Consider the following 13,872-nt stretch of genomic DNA (forward strand, 5'->3'; position numbering starts at 1 on the left):
CCTTTGACTCTGCCAAAATAATTTAAGATTTATTCATGTTGCTGTATGAGTCAATAGTTTATTCCTTTATATTCTGAGCAGTATTTTACTTTATGGATAAACCACAGTTTGTTTGCTCATATATTGATTGAAGGGCATCTAAGTTGTTTCCAATATTTGGAGGATATAAAGGCATTAAAATATTTACATACAAATTTATATGTGAGCATGACTTTTCATTTATCTTATGCAAATATCTAAAAGTGGAATTTCTGGATATATGAAATGTAGTTTTAAACATATAAGAAATGGACAAGCTGTATTTCTAAAATAGCTATACCATTAACTTTCTATCTAGCATTATGAGAGTTCTAGGTATTACACATCTTAGCAATTAGTATTGTCAGTTTTTTTTTTAATTTTGCTTTTGGTCTGTTATTTTTAATTTTAGCAGTATCAATAGGTACATAGTGATATACCATTTAATTTTGGATTTAGTTTGCTACTCACTGAACTTATAACTTTGGTCAAGTTATGTAACTTCTTTCTTCAACCTCCTGAAATGTAAAATAGGTTAATAATAGTACCTACCTCCTCATCGACTTTTGCAAATTCCTTAATATTGGCTGAGACATAATCCTCAAAAAAATTAATTTGCCACCCTCCTTTCTCTTCTTAATGATTTCAAATTCACTCCCAAAATCACCAAATTTGCTAAACACCCTTTGACAATGATAGCACTTCCAGGTAAGTCATATGATTTGTCTGAACTCATAGGTTTTGTAGTCTTGCTGCATTTGATATTGTTGGTTCCCTCTTGTTTAACTTCAATATACTTGAGAGCATCCCTATCTTTCAGAAACATTACCAATTTTTTTGCCTCTGACTCAAATTCTAAGTTCAATTCAACCTAGTTTAAATTCCACCTGTATTATTGCTGACATATTTCAAGTCATCTAAGATTGTGCCTTCCTCTAAAATATATTCCTATTCTCGATTAGTTGAAATCCTGTATTATATTGAGAACTTTTTCAAAATAGACATTCTTACTGAGATTCCTTATTTTGCTTTCTGTAAACAAACCATTTTGAAAAAATAACCAAAGCATTTCCCTTCCTTATCTCTCAACCAGTTCACAAACCATGATATAGGACATGAGTATCTTTATCACATCTTAATTCTTTTCATATCTAAACATAAGATGTTCTATATGCTTCATTATTTAAACATAAAATTATAAAGTTGTAAAAACTCCACAAATTAATCTGAAAGAATAGTTGCCCTTTATTGAGAGGGGGAAGACTTGAGAACAAATAAGTTTGGGATTGGGTGCAGGAATGTAAGATCAGAGGTAAGGATACATGAAGTTAGTGGTTTGTTATTAAAATATCTGGAGTGAAGGTTCTGGTTCAGAAATTATTAGCCAATACTTAGTACTAAAAGCTACCCTGTGAGAGCCTCCCAGGTGGCACAGGCAGTTGAGAGCTTCACTGTGAAGCTGTTCGCAGCCTCCGCAGTGCAGGTTTGATCCCAGCAGCCAGCGAGAATCCCACATGGTGCTGCAGACCTCTCTTGTCTCGCCCACAGCTCCCCTGAGCAGTGTACTTCGGTCAATCTGCCTGTTCTGTTCCCCACTCTGTCTCTGGTGAATCCTCTCACCCTCCCGCACATCTGGCGTGTACCCTAGCACTTGCATAAATAAAAAATATATCTTTAAAAAAATTAAAATAAAAGCCACCCTGTGAAAATAAGGATAGATAGAAGAGTTCCAAGGATTGAATATTGAGACATTGTGGTAGTTAGGCATTAGTGTAATAAATAGGGAAGTTAACAAATAAGACTTAGGAAAAAAAAACCAGGATCATCTGGTACTGTGAATGGGTGCAAGGAAGATTATGTTAGGAAGGATGAACTAATAAATTCTGCTGAAAATTTAACTGAGATGAACATCGAGAATTGCAAATTATATTTAGCAACACAAAGGGCTGTAGTGTCTTGTCAGCGGTGACTGCAGTGTAGCAGCATAGGAAAATCCCAACTGGAGTAGGAATAAGGAAGGACACCAAAAATGACATGACATTTAAATCTGAGTGAGGAGTTAGGGGTTGGAAAGCTGTGAGACTCCAGGACCAAAACTCCCTACTTCAAAAAGAGTGGGGAAAGGCATATTGAAGTAAAATTTGAGGGATGCAGCATCTTGAGGAGATACCTAGATATTAACCAGTTAGCTTACTGGAAAGGAAATAATCAGAGAAAGGCTGAGGTTGTGATACAGGAAATTTTGCTGAAGATAAACTATCCCATAAAGCTTAGGGAAAGGGTTTAGGTATTCAGGCAGGGGTAAAGAGGATGACAAAAAGAGCAGTGTCCTACTCAAATGAGCGCGTTAACCAAGACGGGTAACAGCTTGAGTTATGGATTTTTCCTAGTGATTGACTAAAAGAACAAGTTTAATCTATATGGTATCAAGGCCAATTAGCAATTAGGAGGTATGCCCTTTAGGTATAGTGTACACTGTCACCTATTTTTTAGAACTAATGCAGCATGTTTACATTTGCCTATATACACAAAATATGGACTTATTAAAATCTTTGAAGCATCATCTTTTAAGAAGGAAATATTGGATTCATACAACATATTTAGTGTTGGCTGGACTATTACAACTTGCAAAAGTTTTACAATAAAAATATAAAACTATAATATGAGCAGGTAACATCAAAATGAATATAATGATACCAGTGGTATTTTTAAAAGTTGGAGGAATAGAATAGCACCTGTCAATTTGGAATGATATACCAAATTATTACTAGCAGTTCTCTCTTTGAAGTGGCATCCAAGAAAGATATTATATCTCCTAACTTTTGAATTTTTCATTTTTTTAAAGATTTATTTAATGATGCACACAAGAACTGGGGTGTAGGCCATAGATGCGGGGGGTGAGAGGATTCACCAGAGACAGAGTGGGGAACAGAACAGGCAGACTGACTGAAATACACTGCTGAGGGGAGCAGTGGGCAAGACACGAAAGGTCTGCTTTGCCATGTGTGTTTCTCCCTGGCTGGCCAGGGTTCGAACTCATGCTGCAGAGGCTGCTGACTGCTTCATAGCGCTGTGCTTAACCCCTTTCACCACCAGGGAGGTCCTGAATTTTTCATTTTTAATGAGAGAAAAGTAGAGAGAAAAAAGGAGGGAGGACAGAGACAATCATAGAGAGTTTCTGAACCCAAAAATGGTGAACCTATCATTACTCTGCCTAAATGTATCTATCCATTAGTTAATAACAGTATAGTTATTATAGGTGATGTGAATTTTGCCAGCAAATACAAGGATCAAGGAAGTCACTTACTATGTGGTTAAAAATATCAATAAATCATGTAAAATATGGGAGGCAGAAGTTTCATTTTTCACTTTTAAAACATTGTTTTAAATTGTTGATTATAATTAATTCTCACTGAAGTTTTGAAAATATTAAAAAATGGAAAAAATATTCATTTCCTGGACATTCCATTATAACTATTTCCCTCTAATAACCACCTTTATTCAACATTTCAATATTTACTTAGTCACTACATCTTTCTCATTCAAGTGAAATAGATTTTATATAAATCATATACATATGCACAACTTCATATGTACAAGCATAATTTCATATGTACAAGCATAATTTTTTTCATTTATATTTCCATTTATTATATTCATAAGGTCACTGTATATAATCTTATAATCTATGTTTTCAGTAATGACAGGTCACAAATGACATCTCTCCTTTTGCGTTCTCTCAGAATTTTGCTCTCTCTCAGAGACAGTCCTGTTTAAAACTTAGAGTGCTTTTTTGTGTTTCACTTCCTTCTTCCAACACATGCTCAGGGTTACTATTCATGCCCAATGGTTCCAAGCAAGATATTTTCCTAAGAATTGTAGTTCTAAAATAAATACAGGTGCTATGTTAGAAACCAAATTTTTTTCACCAGAAAAAGCATCACACAAGTAGATCATAGTGCTTGTAGACATTTTCTATAAAATGAACACCTAGATATTTTCAAATCTCCATAATAAATAAATACGAGGCTTGTTTACATAACTCTAAAGAGACGTGATGATTCCATTAAAATATATTCCAAGCGGGCCTCCCTGGTGGCGCAGCGGTTGAGCGCTGGGTTGCAAAGCTGCTCGCAGCCTCTGCAGCGTCGGTTCGATTCCCGGCTGCTCCCCAGCCACCGGAGGAGGGTCCCACATGGCGCGCAGACCTCTCCTGCCGCCCGCTGCTCCCCTCAGCAGTGTACTTCGGTCCTTCTGCCTGCTCTGCTCCCCGCTGTGGCTCTGGTGAATTCTCTCACCCTCCCGTGCTTCTGACTGTACCCAGTGCTTGTATATATGTATGTATCAATCAATCAATCAATCAATCAATCAATAAATCTTTAAAAAATAAAATATATTCCAAGCAAGATGAACACAGGGAAAATGGTTAAGTATATTAAGATTTTAATATTGTCAAATTACCAGTCAGTTATGTCGTAGCACTTCACATGAATTAGTTTGGTCAAAATATGAGAAAGCTCATAGGATCCACTTTCTCCCAATAGCTATGTAGTCTGTTCTCATGTCCAGCCCCTGTCCAATTAAGGAAAAGGGTGTTAATGAGATGCTATTAATAATATTCTATTATTTTTCAGGTGCTCTTTTCTTGAATTATAGTGAATTCTAAATCCCCTGCCCTTTTTAAATCTAATCTCTTCTGGCAGAAGTCTCTTGAACTTTCTGGCACAACACATGTTAGCCACTACTCTGGAATTCTGTGGACATCCTAGTAGAAACTGGAAGAGTTGGATATTCATTTCCATGCATTTTCCTCCATAATTTCCATGCAATTTTATTTTCAAATCTGAAAACATTAAATAATTCTTTTGAAAAAGCTTTGAAAGAAGAAACTTAGCATTAAGAACAGAATAAATAACTGCCAATGCAGAGTTAAAAGTAACTGAATTATGGGGGGAAAAAGAGAAGCGAAAGGAAACTACATAGAGACAAAGTTTTGAAAACAAGCTAAAAGATGGAAAATTAAACAAGTAAAAATTAGAATAAATAAAAATCAGTTGAAAAAGTCAGTTTAATTTAATTCCATAAATATTTATTGAATACCTATTATGTGGCAGGTATCACTACGTCCTGAAGAATTAGCGATAAACATGATAGACACAGGACTCTACTCGTGGAGTTTAGTCCTATAGAGAACATATTAAACAAGCAGTTATGAAAGTGACACATGTCAGAAGAGAGAAGTTTGGGATGAATAAAGCATGTGTCAAGGGTTTAATAAATGGTTTGGAGAAAGTCTTGAACATATTATAACATATATAAATTCTTTCTCATCATCACCAGTCAGCTATAATCAGCCAACAATATATTAAATACAGAAATATTAGAAAGCAACACTTTTAACATCAGAAATAGGACAAGGCTAACTGCTGTCATCAGTAACATTTTTATATATGTTCTCAGCAGACTAGTCATAATAAACAATCTGATATTAATCTTAGGGGAAACATTATGTATTTCAGAGAATTAAAACAGATAAAGAGCCTTGATAGTGTTAAGTCAATATCAACACATATTTTAGGTTATGGACTCTATTCTAAGGACTAGATTAAAACAAAACAGAAATAAAATGTTGAAAAAGAGTTTTTAGTTTAGTGAGTAAAGACAAGAAATGTTTGTATGATAATATGTTTGAGCACTACAAAGTTCTGTACAGAATATATAGAAATAGAAGGCCAACTGACACCTTTGCCAGTGGATCAGAAACAGACTTCCCAGATGATATCAAAACAAAACAGAGTACTACAGGATAAAAATGTGTAGATGAGAAGATGTTTCTTGACAGCAAAACTGTTGGTTTATATTTATATTTATATATACATATAAATTTATATTTATATACACACATTTGATAATGTGTGTCTCATAAATGCTTTCAAAAGTTAAAGTGCATGCTTCAGTATTGCAGTAATCCAGGTGACTAATGGCTCCGGTCATAACCAGGATAGTGGCAAAGTTTTGGTGAAAAAAGTTGGGTGCTGGAGATTTAAAGGGCTTAGAACCCATGAGCTTGGAGCAGAGCAGGTAATGAGGAAAACAATCAAACATGACTTCATGGTGACTAGTGGTACATTCACTGAAACAGTGATACAGGGAGCATAAGATGGTAAATGTTAAGATTCAAATTGTAAATATAGGATGATCCATTCCGGTCTTCTCACACTGAGTTTGAGATGCCTGTTCAATGTTCTAAATAGGATATGTAGAGTGTGTCAGCTGGCGATCATACAGATGAGGGTGGTGAAGCAGAATTGTGAGTCATCAGTCTTTTCAAGAAATACTATAACAGCTTTGGGGATAGAAATGGTCACTTAAGGTGAGCAGATAATACAACTCCCATCTGTCCCCACTACTAGTAGACCCAGTGGAACAAAAACATTGTTTTAACGTTTTTATTAGCCCATTTTTTGTTGTATAGATAGAAGTGATGAACAAGTTACTTTAGAGCCCATAATTAAATACTGGCACAGTTTACATGAGGTAGGGCTATCTGTACCATTTAGTGATTCTCTCCTTAGATTTGCTAGCTAAGGTCCAACAAATTCTTGGATTTCAGTGTGTGGGATCCTAGCATAGAGGAATTTTCCCTAGGAATGCATAACTGGAAGAATGCATCACTATATAAATTCTTACCTGTTGAACATAATCTGAATTTTCACTAGAGATTGGGAAACATTAGTATAAATTGGTTTAAGAATACTGCCATCATCATGTCTTACAAGGAAGGAGAATAACAATGAATTAGATACTGTTCAGAGCAAGACAGATATTTGCACTCAATGGCCAATTATAATAAATTCATTTAACTATGATTATACAGTGGCTATTATAAGCCAGACAGTTAGTTGAAAACATGTTTTTTTACTTTTGATTTCTAGAAAATTATAGTCTATTCCTTCACTGGAATGTAGACCTAGGAGTAATAGTTTCCTTCACTAGGTGTTTCATCAGCTAAGTACAAATTCACACTAGTTATTGCTCAGAATTTCAATAAGCATGATAGGAAATAAAACCTATTCTCAAAGAACTACAAGGTCATCATTTCCAAAGAAACCAAGAAGTTAATTTAATGAAAATTTCTCTCATTTTGAAACTTTGCCTGGAAAATTTTGAACAGTATCTTTGATCCTTTTGCCCCTCTTACTACGGTGCTATTCCTCTTAGGCATTGTTTTGGGAGGTGATAATTGACTAAGATGTGGTTTTCTAGGAAGTAGCTGGTGATTTTTACTACTTACAAACTCAAGCCAGGAGACCCCTGGAGGCAACCGGTGGTAAGTAATTACCTTAGAAAACACACAACCTGAGACGTTAGATGTGGTAGACTCTTTGGGAGGAAGGGGTGGGGAGGGTGCTTTGGAAGAAGAGGAGGAGGAAGATGATGACGAAGACGACGAGGAGGAAGATTTGGAGGAGGCGGCGGAGGGGAGCAGAGACTCTGATGGAGAAGCACTACTTTTCTTAACATAAAGCAGCCAGTCAACAGCCTTGGACTGTTGGTTTATATCTCTGTTTTCAGGGGCTACTGTCGGCCACTTTTTCTTCGTAGTAATGACATCAGTTTCAGATGCAGGAAAAAATTGTGATATCTTCTCCATTCCTTCAAGGTTGTCTTCAAGGGTTTCATCAGGCTGATTTTCTTTCACAGAGAATGGAAGACAAGATGAGCAAGAAGTCTCTGGTAGAGAAAGAATAAGAATTATTTTCACCTGTATTTCCCCCTCAGAATTGACCTCAGGAGATGGTATGACAAATAGTGTCGCACCACGAGGATCTTTCCTTCCTGTAAGATGGTGACATTGAGTTACGCAGGAAGCACAAGTTAAACAAACCATATAATTTGATGAAAGGCGGGGACCAGGATGAGGATTTGGCCTTCCCCTCATTCTTCGAAAGACAATCTGCCTAGAGAGATCCTTCTGAATTCTGGTCTTGGAGACAGAACTGACAATTTTATTTATAACATCATCAGGGAGAGTTCCACCTTTAACAACGCACGGATACATATAATCAATAGTCCATGGAATTTCTTTATGTGATTCTGTCTTTGCACAGCGATCAAAGCTGATTTTACTCTGGAGTCTAGAGGCGTATTTTGAAGCAGCTATGTTCCTGATGGTATATTTGGAGCCTGAGAGTGAGTGACCTGAGATGTTAGTTTTGGGTTGGGGTGAAGACAAGGCTCTGTGTTTGTCATTTGGTGAAGCGGTATTCTGAAACTTGACATGACAAACTGATGAACTAAGGGTCCTGAGGTCACGATCAAGTGTAAGCAGTGACTGAGATTTGGGTCGGAACAATGGCAAACTCTGAGTCTGATGGACAGAATGTGGTAAAGAGGACTGTCTTCGTTTTGACGGGGACAGTGGTAAGCTTAGAAAACATGAATCAGAGCCCAATACAGATACTTTTTGAGGTCTGGGGTCAGGTTGTGGTGAGCCCAAAGCCTTTTGACTGGGTTCCAATGAAAACGAAGTCTGAAAGAAGTCATTTGTTTGAGGCATAGATTTGAATGATGCTGTGCTCAAATATGCTGGATTGCGCTCTATTAAGGGTGCTGGAAAGCTGTCCAAGGAAGTTGTTTTCTGAGGCTTTGACTGAGGTAAGGGTGCATTAAAGGTTTTTTTAGTAGATCCCAAAGATGATCTTGTACAGAGGTTATCTAAGGGAGGTTTTTCTTGATGTTTGAAGGTAGATGATGATGAACCTGTGATTCTTTGATTAGACTTCAGTGAAGGTGATGTCCAGCAAAGGTGTTGGGACGGTGAAGTTCGAGCTGTGGAGCCTGGTAATTGTGAGTTTGAGACTGTTTGTTTGAACTCCAGTGATGATGACGCCTTTTTGTTGAGGTCCAATGAAGATGTTTTCTGAGATTTGGAGTGGCACAACGGTGAGCCCGGGGCTCTCTGCTTCTGTTGCAATGAAGTTCTCTGATGGAGTGAAGGAGTGGCCTGACACCTAGAGAGGGACCTAGATTTCAGAACCCTGTTAGAGAGGCCCTGCGAAACTGTGTCCTCAGACTTGGCAGATGGCAATACCGAGGACCACTGTACCTTCTGTGTAGCATGTAACGTGGGTTCAGCAAGCTGATTATTACGGGATTTCACTCTGATCACAGGTTGGTTATTAGACTGATTTAGCTTTTTACCTGTGTACTGATGTGTTAAAGAGTTGGTTGTGTTCAGTTGGTAAGAGTGTTCTAATGGCACAAAGTGTTTATCATAACATGCTAATGGCACCATCTTTTACTAGTGATAGAAGTCTTTTTGAAAGCAGTTGGCTTGTGGGATGTTTTAGTAATTCATAGAGTCTTTTAGCTGGATTCCATGGACAAGAGATACTTTAAATAAAAAGTGCTTGGTTGCTTCTAACTTCTATCTTGTAACCTCTCTTAATTCCCAAACAGAGGATGTCTCAAAATTAAGGTGTAGATGAGGTTGATAAAAATTGTCACCATTTGATATTCTCCTCTATCTTTTCTTTAATTTCCCAGGGTTTTTATTTTCCCTCTTGAGGAAATAATGCCTGTTAATAAGAAAGTGAATAGAGTTCAGTGCTATTAACTTTTCAAAGAACTTGTGGTTTATATTAAAATTTAAAAACTTAACTCAGTGTGTAACTTTTGAATTAAATTTTTCAAACCCCAGTTTATCAGGATAAAGACTGAATAATACTATATAATCTGTAATAGTGCCTAGGGCCTAATAGATGCTCAGTAAAAGGTTACAGTTATTTTGGTACTCTTTTTTAAAGATTTCTTTATTTATGCACAGAAGAACTGGAGTGTAGACCAGAGGTGTGGGGGATGAAAGAATTCATCAGAGACAAACTGTGGAGCAAAACGGGTAGATGTACTGAAATACACTGCTGAGGGGAGCAGTGGGCAAGATAGGAGAGGTCTGTTGCACCATATGTGGGTTAGCTTCCTGGCCAGGGATCAAATTCAGGCCATAGCAATGACAGCATGATAGTGCTGAGACTTAACCTCTAGGCCACCAGGAAGGTCCTATATTTGGTACTCTTTTAATGATTGTTTTAGTGGAAAAAAATTGTAATATGTTGTTAGATGAAATAAGAAAATCTTGGAGAAAAGTAAAAGGGAAGTTCTTCTGAAATGTTGGTTTACAATTTAGATTCAATCACCTTTCTCCTTTTAGCTTAATCCCAAAAGCACATAGCCTTATTTGAAAGTCTATTGAGTACTTTCAGTCTTGTTGATATTTATCACTATTACAGCTTTTGAAACTGTATGCATTCATGTCCTTTATTTTTCTCTACTCAGATTTCCCCCAGTCATTATCATTTCTCTCCCCAGTTTTCACTAAACTTTTTTCTTTTGCTCTTATTTCTCTGAGGTAAGATAATAATATATTGCTCAAGATAATAATATATTGGGGCAGATAGAGATTAGGAGGGAAATAAAACTTTTGGGATGATGGTTATGTTCTGTTTCTTGACCTGGATGATAAGTGTATGGGTGACTTCACTTTGTGATAATTGGTCTCTAACACTTATGCTATATGTATTTTTGTATGTTTCCAAACTTCAAGAAAAAGTTTAAAACTATATGACTTGATGTTGATTTGAAAAGACACATCTGAAACAAAATTACACTGAAAGGTGAAACATTAAAGGATGAACCAAAGATCTGGCACACAGATGCAATGAAAGCCTGAAAAAAAAAAAAAAAAGAAAGAAAGAATGTAATGTGGAAATCCTGCTATCATATGAAAAAGAATTCAAAACAAATGGAACTAACAAGAATCTATTTAAGGCAAAAACCAGAGTAAAATAATATTTATGAATTTTTCCCACTTTCAAAATTATTCAGCAAATGGCATCCCATTTTAAAGAATATATTTTGCTAAAGCATATAAATATTAAAGATAACTTGAGAAGTAGTAGAAATTTTTTTTTATTTTATTTTTATATTCCCAATACAATTACAACCCCCTTATTTTGACCCCAAGCCCTCCTTTCCCCACCCCCACCCCCATAGAGTGTCTCTGGTTCATAGTTGTTTGTTGATTTTAATATTTTCTTCCTTATAGTTATTCTTTTTCCTGGTCCCTTATTTAAGTTTTCTAGATTCCTGCTATGAGTCAGACCATCCGGTATTTTTCTTTTTCTTTCTGGCTTTTATTTGGCTGAGCATGATCCCTTCCAGCTCCATGAATGTTGCTGCAAGTTGCATGTGTTTATCTTTTTTGAATGCTGAGTATTATTCCATCGTGTATATGTACCACATCTTCTTGATCCAGTCATCTATTTTTGGGCATTTCGGTTGTTCCCAAAGCTTAGCTATTGTAAATAGTGCTGCTATAAACATAGGGGTGCAGGTGTTCTTTGGAATTGATGTTTCTATGTCCTTTGGGTAAATACCTAGGAGTGGAATTGCTGGATCATAGGGAAGCTCTATGTTTAGTAGGTCCAGAAATCTCCACACAGCTCTCCATAGGGGCTGGACCAGTTTGCACTCCCACCAACAGTGCAGGAGAGTTCCTTTTTCTCCACAACCCCGCCAACATTTGTTGTTGCCAGTTTTTTTGTTATGTGCCATTCTCACTGGTGTAAGATGGTATCTCATTGTAGTTTTGATTTGCATTTCCCTGATTACAAGTGATGTTGAACATTTTTTCATATGCCTGTTGGCCATTTGCATTTCCTCTTCAGAGAAGTTTCTTTTTAGCTCTTCTGCCCATTTTTTGACTGGATTATTTTCTTTGTTGTTGTTGAGTCTCATCAGCTCTTTGTAGATTTTTGTGATCAGTCCTTTATCATTAGTGTTGTGTGCAAAAATGTTCTCCCAGTCGGTGGGGTTTCACTTTGTTTTTGTTATTGTGACTTTTGCTGTGCAGAAGCTCTTTAATTTGATGTAGTCCCAGCTGTTTATCTTTGCCTTCACTATCACTGCTTTGGGTGATGTGTCTGTAAGATGTCTTTGATGTGCATATCATGTAGTGTTTTCCCTATATTTCTTTCTGTGTATTTTATGGTTTCAGGTCTTATGTCTAGATCTTTAATCCATTTTGAGTTGGTTTTTGTGCATAGTGTGCGGTAGTAGTCAAGCTTCATTCTTTTGCATGTAGCGACCCAGTTTTCCCACCACCATTTATTGAACAAACTTTCTTTGCTCCAGTGCATATTCTTTGCTCCTTTGTCAAAGATTAGTTGACCATAAATCTGTGGGTTTATTTCTGGATTTTCTATTCAATTCCATTGGTCTGTGTGTCTGTTCTTGTTCCAATACCCTGCAGTTTTGATGATTATGGCTTTGTAGTAGAGTTTGAAGTCTGGGAGTGTGATGCCTCCATTCCCTTCTTTTTTTATCAGGAGAGCTTTGGCTGTTTGGGGTTTTGGGTGATTCCATATGAATTTTATCAATAATTGTTCTATTTCTTTGAAGAATGACACTGAAATTTTTATTGGAATAGCATTGAATCTGTATATTGCCTTTGGTAGGATGGCCATTTTAATGATATTTATTCTTCCAATCCATGAGCAGGGGATGTCTTTGCATTTTTTTGTGTCTTCTTCTATTTCTTTTAACAGTGTTTTATAGTTTTATTTGTATAGGTCCTTTACCTCTTTTGTTAGATTTATTCCCAAGCATTTGATTTTTTTTTGTTTTGATAATAAAAGGGATGGTTTTCTTGACTTCTTCATCAGATTTATTGTTTGTGTATTGGAAGGCTACTGACTTTTGCGTGTTGATTTTGTATCCTGCCACTTTACTGAACTGATTGATGAGTTGAATTAGTTTTTCTGTGGAGTTTTTAGGGTTCTCTATGTATATTATCATATCATCTGCAAATAGTGATAGTTTGACTTCTTCTTTTCCTATTTGGATTCCTTGGATGTCTTTGTCTTATTGCTCTGGCTAGGACTTCCAGTATTATATTGAAAAGCAGTGGTGAGAGTGGACATCCTTGTCTTGTTCCAGATCTTAATGGAAATGTTTTCAGCTTTTCACCATTGAGAATGATACTGGCTATTGGCTTGTCATATATGGCCTTTATGATGTTGAGGTATGTTCCTTGTATCCCAAGAATTTCAAGGGCTTTTATCATGAACATGTGTTACACTTTGTCGAAAGCTTTCTCAGCATCTATTGATATTATCATATGGTTTTTATATTTCTTTTTGTTGATGTGTTGGATAACGTTGACCGATTTTCGGATGTTGAACCATCCTTGTGTCCCTGGAATGAATCCTACTTGGTCGTGGTGAATTATCTTATGGATACATTGTGGGGTCTCTTTTTACCTTTTTGAGTTTGAAATCTGTTTTATCTGATATAAGTATAGCTGTTCCTGCTTTCTTTTTTGGTCCATTTGCTTGTAGGATTGTTTTCCATCCTTTAACTTTGAGTCTATTTTTATCTTTTGTAGCTAAATATGTTTCTTGGAGACAGCAAAAGGTTGGGTTTTGTTTCTTAATCCAGCCTGCGACTCTGTGTCTTTTTATTGAAGAGTTTAGTCCATTTACATTTAGAGTTAATATTGATATGTTAGCATCTGTATTTGCCATTGTGTTTGTCTTTCCTTTGATTTTATTTATTTGTTCTTTTAATAACTTTTTTGCCTTCTTTCATTGTTATTCATCCCTCTGAGGTTCTGGCTTTAGGACTCCTTGTAGTATTTTTTGGAGTGGGGGTTTAGTCGTAATGAAATTCCAGAGTTCTGTTTGTCTGGGAAGGTCCTTATTCTTTCTTCATAGAGGAAGGAGAGCTTTGTGGTATAGAGTATTCTTGGTTGGCATCTGTTTTCTTGGAGTCTGTTGGACTATGTCCCTCTAC

At 36.4% G+C, this 13,872-nt stretch overlaps 1 protein-coding gene across 7 annotated transcripts in view; it reads right to left on the reverse strand.

Moving 5' to 3' along the window:
• Nucleotides 1-3,767: 3,767 nt before the first annotated feature.
• CSNKA2IP (casein kinase 2 subunit alpha' interacting protein) overlaps nt 3,768-13,872 on the reverse strand; it is a 119,859-nt gene continuing 109,754 nt past the window's right edge. For 3 of the 7 annotated variants that reach the window (XM_054700694.1, XM_054700692.1, XM_054700693.1), the window contains one exon: nt 6,452-9,599. In XM_054700694.1, the coding sequence (XP_054556669.1) occupies nt 7,142-9,316 (2,175 nt within the window). In that variant the 5' untranslated portion in view covers nt 9,317-9,599 and the 3' untranslated portion in view covers nt 6,452-7,141. The other 4 variants (XR_008553900.1, XR_008553901.1, XR_008553902.1 and 1 more) reach the window with 4 other exon arrangements.

The sequence above is a fragment of the Talpa occidentalis genome, unplaced genomic scaffold (genome assembly GCF_014898055.3).
Source record: "Talpa occidentalis isolate TD23 unplaced genomic scaffold, MPIMG_talOcc4v2.1 talOcc4.4, whole genome shotgun sequence".
In the NCBI taxonomy this organism is placed as follows: Eukaryota; Metazoa; Chordata; class Mammalia; order Eulipotyphla; family Talpidae; genus Talpa; species Talpa occidentalis.